General features: G+C 34.6%; 1 protein-coding gene across 3 annotated transcripts in view; it reads right to left on the reverse strand.

Moving 5' to 3' along the window:
* LOC131684186 (protein crumbs) overlaps positions 1–13,016 on the reverse strand; it is a 144,962-nt gene that overhangs the window by 40,963 nt on the left and 90,983 nt on the right. For 2 of the 3 annotated variants that reach the window (XM_058966839.1, XM_058966838.1), the window contains exon 4: positions 65–286. The exons of the other annotated variant lie outside the window; for it this stretch is intronic. In XM_058966839.1, coding sequence (XP_058822822.1) covers positions 65–286 — 222 coding nt within the window. The remainder of the gene's footprint in view (positions 1–64; positions 287–13,016) is intronic. 3 annotated transcript variants of the gene reach the window in all.

The raw sequence follows: 13,016 nt of genomic DNA on the forward strand, positions 1-13,016 counted from the left end.
GCTCCCGCGATTTCGGCTCACAACTGCATGCTTCTGTCGGGTCTGATATGTTGTTGTTTCCAACCTGTAAATCCACTCGCACAAATGCATGTAAAATTTCTACCGTAACGCGGTGCTGGGTGGTTGTGGGTGCCGGTGCTAATGGTTGCGCTGTTGCTGGCAAGCGCACAGCTGGCTCCATTGTAGCAATAGCTTGAGCATGCATTGGATTGTGCTGATTTTTGGGCGATTACAAGCGAAGCTGTACCGGCGGAGGTGTGCTGCTCTGCGCACTGCCCAATCAAGCCTACAAAGAATGGATCGAATTGTGTGTGGAAGGGTAAAATTTTGAATTGGAAACGGTTGCTTGGGGGTGGTGTTAAACGTCGATTTGATTCAAAATGACAAAAGGCTTAACATTTGTACGTTCCGGTTTGAATATTTTTATTTCAAAACAGAATTAACTTTTTCTCTCCGCACAACTCAACGGTGTACCGGTTTGGGTATGAGTAACGTTAGCGGCGATCGGGTAACCAAGTGGTGCGATTTTGTTATTTTCTTTTATTAGACACGGCACGAAGCGTAATAATTACCGAATTGGTTTATTATTTTATTTCATAACAACATAGTAACTCAATGTAGACATATTGTATGCATAGTAGACGGTCCCTAATTCATATCAGCCCCACTATCCGTGTAGTTTTCTGATGAGTCAAATTTAAATAAGAAATAAAACATGAATTTACTGAAGCAACAATTTAAGTAGTGTTAAATACTTTTTTTAAGTTTTGATAATATTTCAGCATTTATTTTTAAACTGTGTGTAAAAAACCTGTAATATTACCTTGGCTTAGGTAGACTGCCCGCAGTTGCACTTTCGGATTGATCGAACGAGTGAAAGAGCACACTGAACCAAAAACAAATACATGCTTGCGAGTAGCAAATCATTTTCACTCTGTACTGTTTCACTGTTTCTTATTCATAAAATGATCAATAAAGACACCGGCCACGACAAATGTAGGTTTTTTCCGAGGCCCATAGGGCCGAGTCTTATATACCAATCGACTCAGCTTGACGATTTGGAACAATGTTTGTGTGTGTATGTAACAAACTCTCATTCGTGTTTCTCAGCAATGGCTCAACCGATTTTATCCAAACCAATTTTAATTGAAAGACCTATCACCCAGACAGAACGATATTAATTTGTTTTTGATTTTGATGTTTAGTTTCCAAAATATGAATGCTTTAATGTGTAAAAATGGTGCTCTTTGCAGTTTTTTTTAAATTACTTGCGAAATTGAAAACATAAATAAACACTTTATGTATCTTTAGACAGCTTATACGAAATCCTTTCGAACGAGCTATAGGTTGGTGAAATCGGAATATTATCAAAAGCAATATTTAACATTAAATACACACAAAAGATTTTTATCATTTCCCATAGACACAAATAAGACCAAAAATATGTAATCTATTATTAACGCTAAAACGGCTGATTTTAGGTCAATATTATCTTCGGAAAATTTAATGGATGCAACATGCCCTTTCTTTTGGTATTGTGTTTTTGCTGATTAGTCCCCATATGAGTAATATATTTTCATAAATTTTCTTGGAAGTGGTTTATTGAAATGATACCTTCAGAAAATTTATAGCTCTTACTTTTGCGAATAACTTTACTGAAGACATTAAATATCTATTTTGAATACTTTAAAAGTTATGGTTTGTTGTTTGTGGATTACTCTTTGTCACTTATTTATTGTACAATATAGTAATAATCCTTTTGAGGGGGGCGTCTGGCGAAAAGTGCTCAAACCGAAGGTTATTTTGGTTTACGATTTTGAAGACATGGTAACAATGGATATTTTTTTGTAATGTTAAGATTTATTTATACATTCATTGTGGTCAAAAAAAATATTTTCGATCACGCAGAACTACACATACGAGTGTTCCAAGAGTAGACGTCCAACCATTTCCACATCGAGGAGCGCCGTGGCGAACACGATAACTCTCGATAAAATTGTAGTTAGTCTAAAAAAACCTGCAATTGTGCCTTTCTCATTTCTCTAAACTATTGCTCGAAGGCTGTTTATGCTCAACATAATTGTGGAAATGTCCATTACATTCTTAGTACACTTTGCACTTATACACAATGGCTTACCAACCACGAACTTGATGAGCTACGTGTCGACGGTGAAACACTTGAAACAAAAAAATATCATACTTCATTAGCCCAATTAGCATTAGATCAATGTTATGTGCTTGCTATCTCATTTTATCATGTGTGGGTGTGTGAGGAGGGCGAAAGTCCCATGAACGAACGACTCCCCAGCCTAATTTGGTATGCTTTGTGATCTAGTGTTAGTTTAAAGATGATGGGGTTGAGAGGGAGGGGAATGAGGGCTGGATGGGGTGGTGGTCTGAGGGGTGATTTAAGCGGATTTTAAAGGCAGAAGAGGGAACAGTAGGGGGGGGGGGGTAACCCCTTTCCGTATACCATCAACTACGCCCTTGATAAAATCCTTATGCCAATCAAAAAAAATTAAGTTGACGCTTTTCAGAATCATTGCATAACCTTGCATATGAGAAGGGCAAAAATGTGCCAAAATCCAAAAAAAAGTCAATTTTCGTCAATTTTTTTTTCGAGTTTGCAGCAAATCTCGACGTTTCATGCATCTTAAAGACATTTAGCATCAAAAATGAAAATTCTATTTTTAATTTTTCCTATAGTTTATATGGGAAATTTCTGTGTGGCCGCACTCTTAAACCCGTAAATCCGGAACCAGAATTCCGATCGATCCAAAATTCAATAGCAGCCGATGGGAAGGTTGCACCTTTAATTTGAGACTAAGTTTGGGCAAATCGGTCCAGCCATCTCTGAGAAAAATGAGTGAGATTGTTTGACACATACGCACATGCATACACGCACAGAGACTTTTTCCAATCTCGACGAACTGGGCCGGGATTAGGTTGACGTTTTTCAGAGTGATTGCATAACCTTTCTATATGAGAAAGGCAAAAATAATAAAAAAAAGTTCGAGTTTCGGAAAATGGCTTCATGAAAACCGAAAACTCTTAATTTTACTGTAAAATTCACTTTTCTTCAAAATAATAGGGAGAACATTTTATTCAGTTTTCTATGGTTCATCGACAAGCTACACATATTGTGCATTCTAATAAAAAAATCAAATCGATTCGTTGATTAGTTTTTGAGTTATCATGTTCGCCAGTATGAAAACGCGGCTTCGAGAAAAACGCTATTAAAGAGTGTCCCACGTCAAATTGCATCACGGGAAAAGCGCTGTAGAAGTTGACACATTGAGTATTTTCTTTTGAAAATTTGGGTAGAAGTAGTTTAGAGTGTATTGTTTACATTTATTTATTTATTTTTATCGCTGTCAGTTTTTCGAAAATTGTTGCCAATAGATTGAAATCTGCATGTGTTATAGCAAATATGCGTGAGGCATTCATGGGTGTACCCCATATGGCATAATTAACGTTTGGCATAAAGACGTTTGGCATAATGCTTATTGAGAGGTAGGCACATTTGGCATAATGAACGCTTGGCATAATGGACATTTGGCATAATACTTATTGGGGCTTAAGGGATATTTGACGTAACGGACGTTTGGTATAATGGACAGTTGGCATAATGCCAATCGAGGGGGATGGGACATTTGGCATCTTACTTATTGGGGAGTGAAGCCAAATTTATCATAATCAACTACCGTAAGAGGCCAATGACCTTAAGGTTAAAACCTCTATAATCGAAATAAAAAAAACTACTGTCATATATGTGATGTTGTATTTCGCTAATTTGACGTGAAATCGACGGAAAAAATATTTTTCATATTGTATGAATCATGCAATCTATATGTAGCTAGGTGGATGGCCAAAAAATGACAAGAGATAGGCACATTTGAACATATTTTTAATAAGTTGGAAGGGTCCTTTGGATTATGTGATGCAAATTTAGCAAGTAGGATTTCCGTAATTCGATAACTTGAATAAAGAGTAACATGTACATTACTAGAGTAAAACACAGAAGTATAATTGCCAGGGGTGAGTCGCTTAGAACAATGTTACCACAATGTGTGGCACAACGAGGCACACTTTTGACAACTCAAAAACTGTCAACAAAGTGTAGTTGAATATTCATAGTAACAATTGCTTTTGTTTTACTGAACTGAACACCAAGGCACATCGTGGTATATCGTAGCACATTGCGGCACAAGCTACCACGCTTGTTTGTGTTTGTTTGTGAGCACAATTTGATTTGTGCTAAGTGACTCACTCCTTGACAATTGCGCTATTCGTAAAGAAGGATGAATCACTATGCTTTTCATATAATTTTTAATTAATAATATGCACAGAATAGAGAACATATTGCGCGCATGAAAGGTTCCTCCACGCGTAGAGGTGTTGAGGCTCTTACAGCCAAACCCGTGTGTGAGCGAAGAGTGACGCGGTATGTTTCGCGCGCAGGGTTCGATTGAAAAATTCATAGCGCCGAAAATACTCAAATGTAAATGCATAAGAAAAACGTTTTGATTACTAAAAAAGAGAAAAAATAATGTCCATGTTTATAACTTTTCAATATTTTACATTTAATAAGCAGTCGGATATACTTCGAAAACTGAGAAAAGGCACAATTTCATGTTGTCAATAATTTTTATGATATTTTCTGATATTAGCTTCTTTACAAATAACACAATTATTCATCTGTAGTCTGCTGTAGTACTGTAGATGTTACTCTTTATTCAAGTTATCAAATAACGTAGGTCTTACTTGCAGAATTTACACCACGTAATCCACCCTTTTATTTATTTATTTATTTATTTATTTATTTTTCATCTGACCTACATGGTCTACATGAAATATTAAACCATTAACCATTATTTTAAACCATTAAGAATAATTTGTGTAAATGTGCCTATTATTAGTCGTTTTTATGGTGATCCAACTAAATACTTATAGATTGAGTGATTCACACGATATATATATATATATATATATATATATATATATATATATATATATATATATATATATATATATATATATATATATATATATATATATATATATATATATATATATATATATATATATATATATATATATATATATATATATATATATATATATATATATATATATATATATATATATATATATATATATATATATTTTGAGTTGATTCTAAATTACGAAATAAAACATTGTATATATGACGAAAGATGATTATGTTAATTTTGGATTCACTCCCCTATGAGAATTATGCCAAATGTCCCTTAACCCCCAATAGGTATTACGCCAAATGACCGTTATGCCAAATGTTCGTTATGCCACATGCCGCTTAACCCCCAATAGGTGTTATGTCAAATGTCCATTATGCCAAACCAGTTATGTCAAACGTCCATTGTGCCATATGAGGTACACCACCGGAGTTCCGAAAGTAATTATAATCCTGGAATTTCCAAATATATTGAGCTCACTTTAGAAAGGATGTACCGAAATAGGGTAAATTTTTCGAATAGGAAGTGAATTTGAAATACGTTGAATGCCTGTGAAACATAGAACTACTCACCGAAACATGGCATACATTTCAACATTTGCTATAAATATTTTTGTTTTGGGAATGCGTACAAGTAGGAAGTTAACTTAATATGATTGATAACGAGAACAACACTTTCCAAAAGTAGAATGAAATTAATGAAAAATGGCGTTTTCCGTGCAACTCTAGCCGGTCCTGATCGATGTTTGTTAGCATTTTTGTTGTGTTGCCAATTATATGAATAGTTAAAATAAATGTTCGAAAACAGTAAGGGAAGGTCAAGATCACATCATTTCAAAACCACCAATTTCGGAGAGTTTACAACATAAAACTGCACATTAATTTGTATAAATTATATCTTCCAAGAAGTATGAGAGATTTTACTCTTCAAACAAATTTAGTTCGAGACTTTAATGTCTTCAGCAAAGTTTTCGAGAGTGCGTTTATAAACCACTTTGTTGAGGACATGAATACTCCATGTGTTCAGAGCAGAGGTGGAAATATGCACTCATTTCAACGACAAGCAGTTTATCGCACTTCCTTTTACATTTCTTATAAAAGAAATGTATAGAATTCGCTCAAACTTTCAAGATTTTTTCCGAGGCCCGGAGGGCCGAGTCTTATATACCAATCGACTCAGCTCGACGATTTGGGACAATGTCTGTGTGTGTGTGTGTGTGTGTGTGTCTGTGTGTGTGTGTATGTAACGGACAAATTCTCATTCGTGTTTCTCAGCAATGGCTGAACCGATCTTATCCAAACCAACTTTAAATGAAAGAACTAAAAAACAGTATGAACGCTATTAATTTGTTTTTGATTCTGATGTTTAGTTTCCAAGATATGAATGCTTGAATGTGTAAAAATGGCGTTTTTCGCAGTTTTTTTTAAATTATCTCCCGAAATTGACAACATAGATTAACAATTTATATGTTTTTAGACAGCTTTAACGAATACCTTTCGAACAAGCTATAGATTGTTGAAATCGGACTATTATCAAAAGAGATATTTAACATTAAACGCGGACGAAAGATTTTTATCATTTTCCATTGACAGAAATATGACCAAAAACATGTAATTTATTATTAACGCCAAAACGGCTTATTTTAGGTCAATAGTATCTTCGGAGAATTTAATGGAGGTGATATGCCCTTTCTTTCGGTATTGTGCTTTTGCTGATTAATCCCCCTATGAGTGAGATATTTTCAAAAAATTTCTTGGAAATGATTATATCGAAATGATGTCTTCAGCAAATTTGTAGCTCTTACTTTTGCGAATAACTTTACTGAAGACTTCAAATATCTATTTTGAATACTTTAAAAGTTATGGCTTGTTGTTTGTGGGTTACTCTTTGTCGCCTATTTATTTTTCAATATAGTAATAATCCATTGAAATAAGCTAAACATTATTTCGATAAAACGAATTTTGTATTTCATTTTACTATCTACAACCGCTAGAGATAATCACCGAACACTTCCAAGTTGTCTGGAAGGAACTTGATAACTTATCAGTACAAAAATGTTCATTTGTGCAAACCTTCTGACTGCAATTTTTCTAACTTTGAGGAGAATGACCCTTAGGGTTAAATCCTCTATAATAAACAACATCATCATCATTTTCTAACTTATAACCATCGGATCGATCTGAAACATATCGGAAAATTAAAGCGAAATAAATAACTCCAAGCAACGGCGTAGCCAAGAGAAGGTTTTGGGGTTTAACACCATACAACCCCCCCCACACTACACCCAAAAAAAAATATTGGATTGAAGTTGAAAATTTATTGATGCAGACTGATTTAATTAAATTTTACAATAACAATTATCTGATCCCTGGATTGATAACCTGTTGTTGTAAACATCATGAGGACTTTTGATAAATTGTCGGAATGGGGTCCTGACATGTAACTGATCTATTGATCTTGATCTCATAGTTATCTAATAGCATCAATATCAAATTCCTGCCTGAAAACATTCCAATAGAAAATTACAGAGTTCTGTAATCAATCATAATTCTCAGATTTATTTTCAAATTGAGCTCGTTTTTTGTAGAAATATACTGTAATAAGGGTCTTTATTTAATAGGAAGCGAAGTTAAAATTGATTTAATGTCTATGAAACATAGAATTGCTCACCAAAAAAATGCATAACTTTCAACATTTGCTAAAAATGTTTTTGCCTTTCTCATTCACTCTAAAATTCGTCAATCTAATCCCGACCCGGATGGCCGAGTGTCATATGCCAATCGACTGAGTTCGTCGAGATCGGAAAATGTTTGTGTGTATGTATGTGTGTATGTGTAAAAAATGTGACCTCTGTTTCTCAGAGATGGCTGGACCGATTAGAACAAAGTTAGTCTCAAATGAAAGGTACAACCTTCCCATCGGCTGCTATTGAATTTTTTTATTGATTGGACTTCCGGTTCCGGAGCTACGAGCCCAAGCAACCAAAAGTTCGTATAAGGGAGCTGCATAAGCTTCTCGTTTTAAGTAATTTTTCAGTACGTTTTATGTTCTAATAGCGGTTTAAGCAGCTTTCAAGTTCCATTAAAGCTTAAGCAGCTTGAAAGTCCGCTAAGAACTTTATGTGAACTTTAAAGTGTGCTTTTTAAGTATTATCCGAACTTCTGGTTGCTTGGGAGTTGAAGAGTGCAATCACACAGCAAATTCCCATATAAACTGAAATGAAAAATTTTCAAAATCAAATTTGTATTTTTGATACCAAATGACTTTAAAATGCATGAAACATTGAGATGTTTGACAAAAATTGACTTCTTTGGACTTTGGTACATTTTTGCCTTTCTCATATAGAAAGGTTATGCAATCACTCCAAAAATCGTCAATCATACCGGCCCGGAGGGAGTATGCAGTGAGGGATTGCTACTTTAAAATTAAAACTAGTTTAAAATTACTTAACAAGTTGAAAAATTTCGGCAGTACCTGGACCTCCCGGATCTTTCTCCATGATCCGCCGCTGGTTTCAAGCGATGTTTCAGTATCACATAGTATCTCAAGATCGTGGCTGTCGATCCATTGTATGTATGTGCAAATCGTACTGAACATGTAATATTCATATCCACCATTGTATTGAACGTAACCAGCCATGGAATCGTAGTCTGGACAAATGAGAAAAGCACAATTGCACCACTAGGTGGATTGAAACAGGTTTTTATTTTGGGAATGCGTCCAGTTGAGACGAAAACGTAATATGATTAATAACGAGGATAACACTTTCCGAATGTAGAGAAATTTATGAAAAATGACGATTTCCATTCGACTCTAGCAGGTTCTGCTCGATTTTGATGAGCTTTTGATTTTTGTTTTATGACCAATTATATGTATAGGTCAAATGTTTAAAAACAGTAATTTTAGGTCAAGATAGCATCATTTTGAAACCGCGAATTTCGGCGGTTTAGTATCTTCGATGAGTTTTACAAACGTTAAACAGGGCATCATTTGATAAAATAATGTTGATGGTATATCGTCCAAGAAGTATTTATGGTGAATTTCTCAGGTTAATATTCATGACTACAATAAAGTCTCAACAAATTCGCTAAAGACACGAACTCTGTTACTATTTCCTGAAAAATTAATTCGGAATAATTTTAAAACTTCAAAAATTACGGTTTCGGAATTATGCCGTTTGGACAGTATGATCGATTTTCACCAAACCGAATTTCTGGCTACGCCGCTGATTTCAAGTAAGTAGAAACAAAGTCGTTCTACACTCGTTCACAAGAAACTTCTTCGAATGCTGAATATCTATTATAACACATTGAAACCCCGATTTTAACAGCCAAAAATGAATGATGGGCTCTAGCAGACGAACAAGACTGAATTCGAGTAAATCCTTTCTTGAGCATGTTTTCCTTATCATGAAGATGGAAGTATGCAAAAATAAAAAGTTCATCATAATCAGAAATAGTTATCAGACTTTATCAAGGGACGAGAAGAATATTTTAACAGCTTCAGTTTATTATAAAGAAAAAAATTGCCCGATTTAGTCAATGTCCCCATTTTGTCAGCCTAAAATACGCCATGAGACAGATAAAAATGGGTCTTTATTGTATGTATTATTCGCTGTGTTTCACATTAATAGGTACATTTCATTTTTGGAGATTTTTTTATTGCATCGAACTACAACAATTTTTAGGTAGTTTTCAAGGGGTTATTCTATAGAATTCTTCCAAAATTTGGCGAACCTATTCCAATTCGTATACCAATTAATTGGTATACTTAAGGGTTTATATGTTGCAGATAGAGAAAATACTGAAATTTTCAGCTTTTTTCCTACACAATATTACGAAAGCTTATTAAACAATTTTTCCTAATAAGTTTGTGAAAATTATAAACTATTTGAAATTTTTTAATAGTTTTATTTATTATTTAACCGTGATTTTTTAATAAATAGTGACCATCGCTTCACAACGTAGTCTATTTTTCATGGCTTGCGGTGAGCACGATCTCTCGAATTGCTGAACTGAAAATTATGGAATAGAAATTAATTTTTAGTATTCTTTACAGATTTAACTCGCCGCGCAGATAGCTCTGAATTAGACCCGCTGGTGCCCTAAGACGATTTCGCTAGATTTTCAGAGCACTGTGCACCCAGTGAATTAACGCATGTAACGGAATGTTATCGAAAAGATTCGTGAAAATGAAAATTTCAGTAATGATGATGATTTTCCCAAACGGTTAGTTTTCGAGAGGTTTTTATTTGTTCTTTGGCATTAGGATTAGCGATAATAATTCAAATCAAGGATACTACTGGGCCATACTTTAGAAAAAGTCGATGTCGAAGTAAAATTTGGAACTATGCACGCATACACTTCAGAGATAGCGTGATATCAGAAGCTGCGATTTCATTTCAACCCTTTTTTGTGAATAGGGCGATACTTACAAATATAAACATAAGGCTTTTTCATACATGCGAATGAGGGCTTTGAAACGCAACAAATTAACCTAAAAATTTGGATTCTACGATATTGCTTTCTTAAACTACAGCAAAAAATACAACGGACGAAACTGTATTTTTGTTTGTTTATTTAAAGTTTCGCCTTCCACGCTCCATGCAAACAAACAGGGCGATACTTTTTTTGCTAGCAGTTTAGAGGCGAAACTGTTATTTTCGTATTTTTTTTAGGCTTATCAAGCTGATACCAGCTGTAAATAGTAACAATGATCTCTATTAAAAAACACGGACGAAATAGGTGGTGTAGAACGGTAGTTATTGTAAGAAAACGTAAGGGCGATACTTCAATGCTGATAGGTGGGACCGAAAAAGTAAACATTCGCCAAAGGAGCGATACTATCATTTTGTCAATTTCAATAGCAAAAACAAATTTTAATTTAATAATTTCAAATACTTTATGAAGTTTTGGGTTTCGATCACTGAATCATGTAATCTAGGATGTAAAAAAAACACAATAGTTCTTAAATAGGAAATAAAACCAAGTCTGGAAATATTCACTGTTGATTTTCTTTGAATGGTATCACTGCTAGTATCGCCCTTTCAAGAAAAAGCGTTGATTTCTTAGTTCTCAGTCGCGTTGGAAATTTGAGTAAAGTATAAACTTCAAATCGATTCAAAAAAAAATTCGATTTTTTGGCTCAGTGCAATATATAACCCCTTTAGGAAAATTCAGTTTTCCCATCACAATATAGATATTTTATTACCAGAGCATTAACAATAATTCGTTGGTATGTCTATTTTATGGGCCATTTTTTCGCTTTCCCATTGATTTGGTTTGAGATTTCTAGCACTGATGTTGTCCTATGCTGATTTGAGCGATTCTCTGAGTCCTGCCACTATCCCATGTAGTATGTGTTATCAAAAACATCGCGAAGCATCAAGTTCTAAATGTTCTCAAACGATATAATATCCGAAGAGAGTGATAAGAGTTATAAGAAATGTCTCATCACACTGTTAGGTGGATTAAAATCGTTTTTATCCTTAGTAGGCAGGGATCTATCTTTTTCTTGTTTATGATATTGCCAAAAGTTGCTGACAATGCAGAATGGAAGCGCGATAATTTTGCGGTTCCGAATCATGTGATAAAATAAGTGCAGGAAAAACAAATGATTTAATATATATTATATCATTTTTTTTATCATATCATTTTTTTTATATTTCTATATTATTTTCAAAGAAACTAAGAACTAAAATTACAGCTCTTGATATCACGCTTCAAGAGCTGTAATTTTAGTTCTTAGTTATCAGTCGCGTTGAAAATTTTAGTAAACGCGATTGAGAGTTGTACTTCAAATATATGAAATATTTTTTTCGATTTCTGAGCCGGGACCCTTTAGAAATTTTTCCTACATAATGCCTTGATTGAAGAAAGACCGTGTGGTGTCCGGCGGGCTAGAATCTTTTTGCACTATTTCAGCCAAGAATAGCACCACTGGGAACCTGCTCCCATGTCGTAAGAGGCGACTAATAACATGCTAGGAGTTCCTAAGTATTGCTCCGTACCGAAGACTTAACCTAAACGGATCTTAAGGTTTTGCATCATAGCCATTATCCATTCTGCATTGAGTTAATAACTGACATATAGTGACCTTTTCTGATTCGCTGTTCCCGATTGTGTACCAATGTTTTAGGTTTCTTCTGGCGGTTGTACAATAACCGTAAAGGAAAAAGTCTAATCCTACACTAAGTAACAGCATATATTAATATACTGGCTCTTCCACGCCAAGGAATAACTTTCAAAGTTTTGGTTTAAAAACCGTATTTAAAAAAACAAACTTGCATGTAGGAAATTTATTGAATTGGCCTAAGATGAAGCTGTTGAATTGTACAAAAAGTTTTTTGAGTGGCAAGCGAACTGTAGATGTGTAAAAATAAGCCAGTTTGTTTTATTAAAACTGGAGCTGTCTACAGACAAATCTACATTGACGAATATCTCCAAAAGTGACTTTTGAAGGTTTGACACTAGCTTTCTACTTTTGCATTTCTAAACAGTGATAAACATTTCAACACTCTAGAACTTCACTCTGTCAGAAAATGTATCAGAAGCTAAAACTTCGTGAAATCGCACTCCTAGTCCTTTCTTCAAAATTATCCATCTTTCGAGTTTAAACCGCTCATATGGTAGTCGGTCTTTTCCAGTATTGCTCTTCTCCCATCCATTCTTACTCTGGGCCGCCGATGGAACAAGAGCCCTTGTCGTTGTGTTTATCATATTTATTACGCATAATAAACATGTCGCTTGCAATTTGGCATTTAACCTTAACGTACCTGATAGGGAGAGTGGAGATGCCAACTTCTCATCAATATTTCGAAGTGAATTTCTTCATATTCATTTGGCATATCTTTTATACTTTTTGTGCCCTTGCTTTGTACTGCAAACTTAGGAAATGATCATTGAAGTGTTAATCAGAAGCAATACTCCCGATGCTCGGCTGTTCGGAGTTCAAATTGCTCGTTTCGAATTCCCTGAAATTGATTGCAAACGACTTTCGTATATATTACTAAGATCACATTGT

The sequence above is a fragment of the Topomyia yanbarensis genome, chromosome 2 (genome assembly GCF_030247195.1).
Source record: "Topomyia yanbarensis strain Yona2022 chromosome 2, ASM3024719v1, whole genome shotgun sequence".
Lineage (NCBI taxonomy): Eukaryota > Metazoa > Arthropoda > Insecta > Diptera > Culicidae > Topomyia > Topomyia yanbarensis.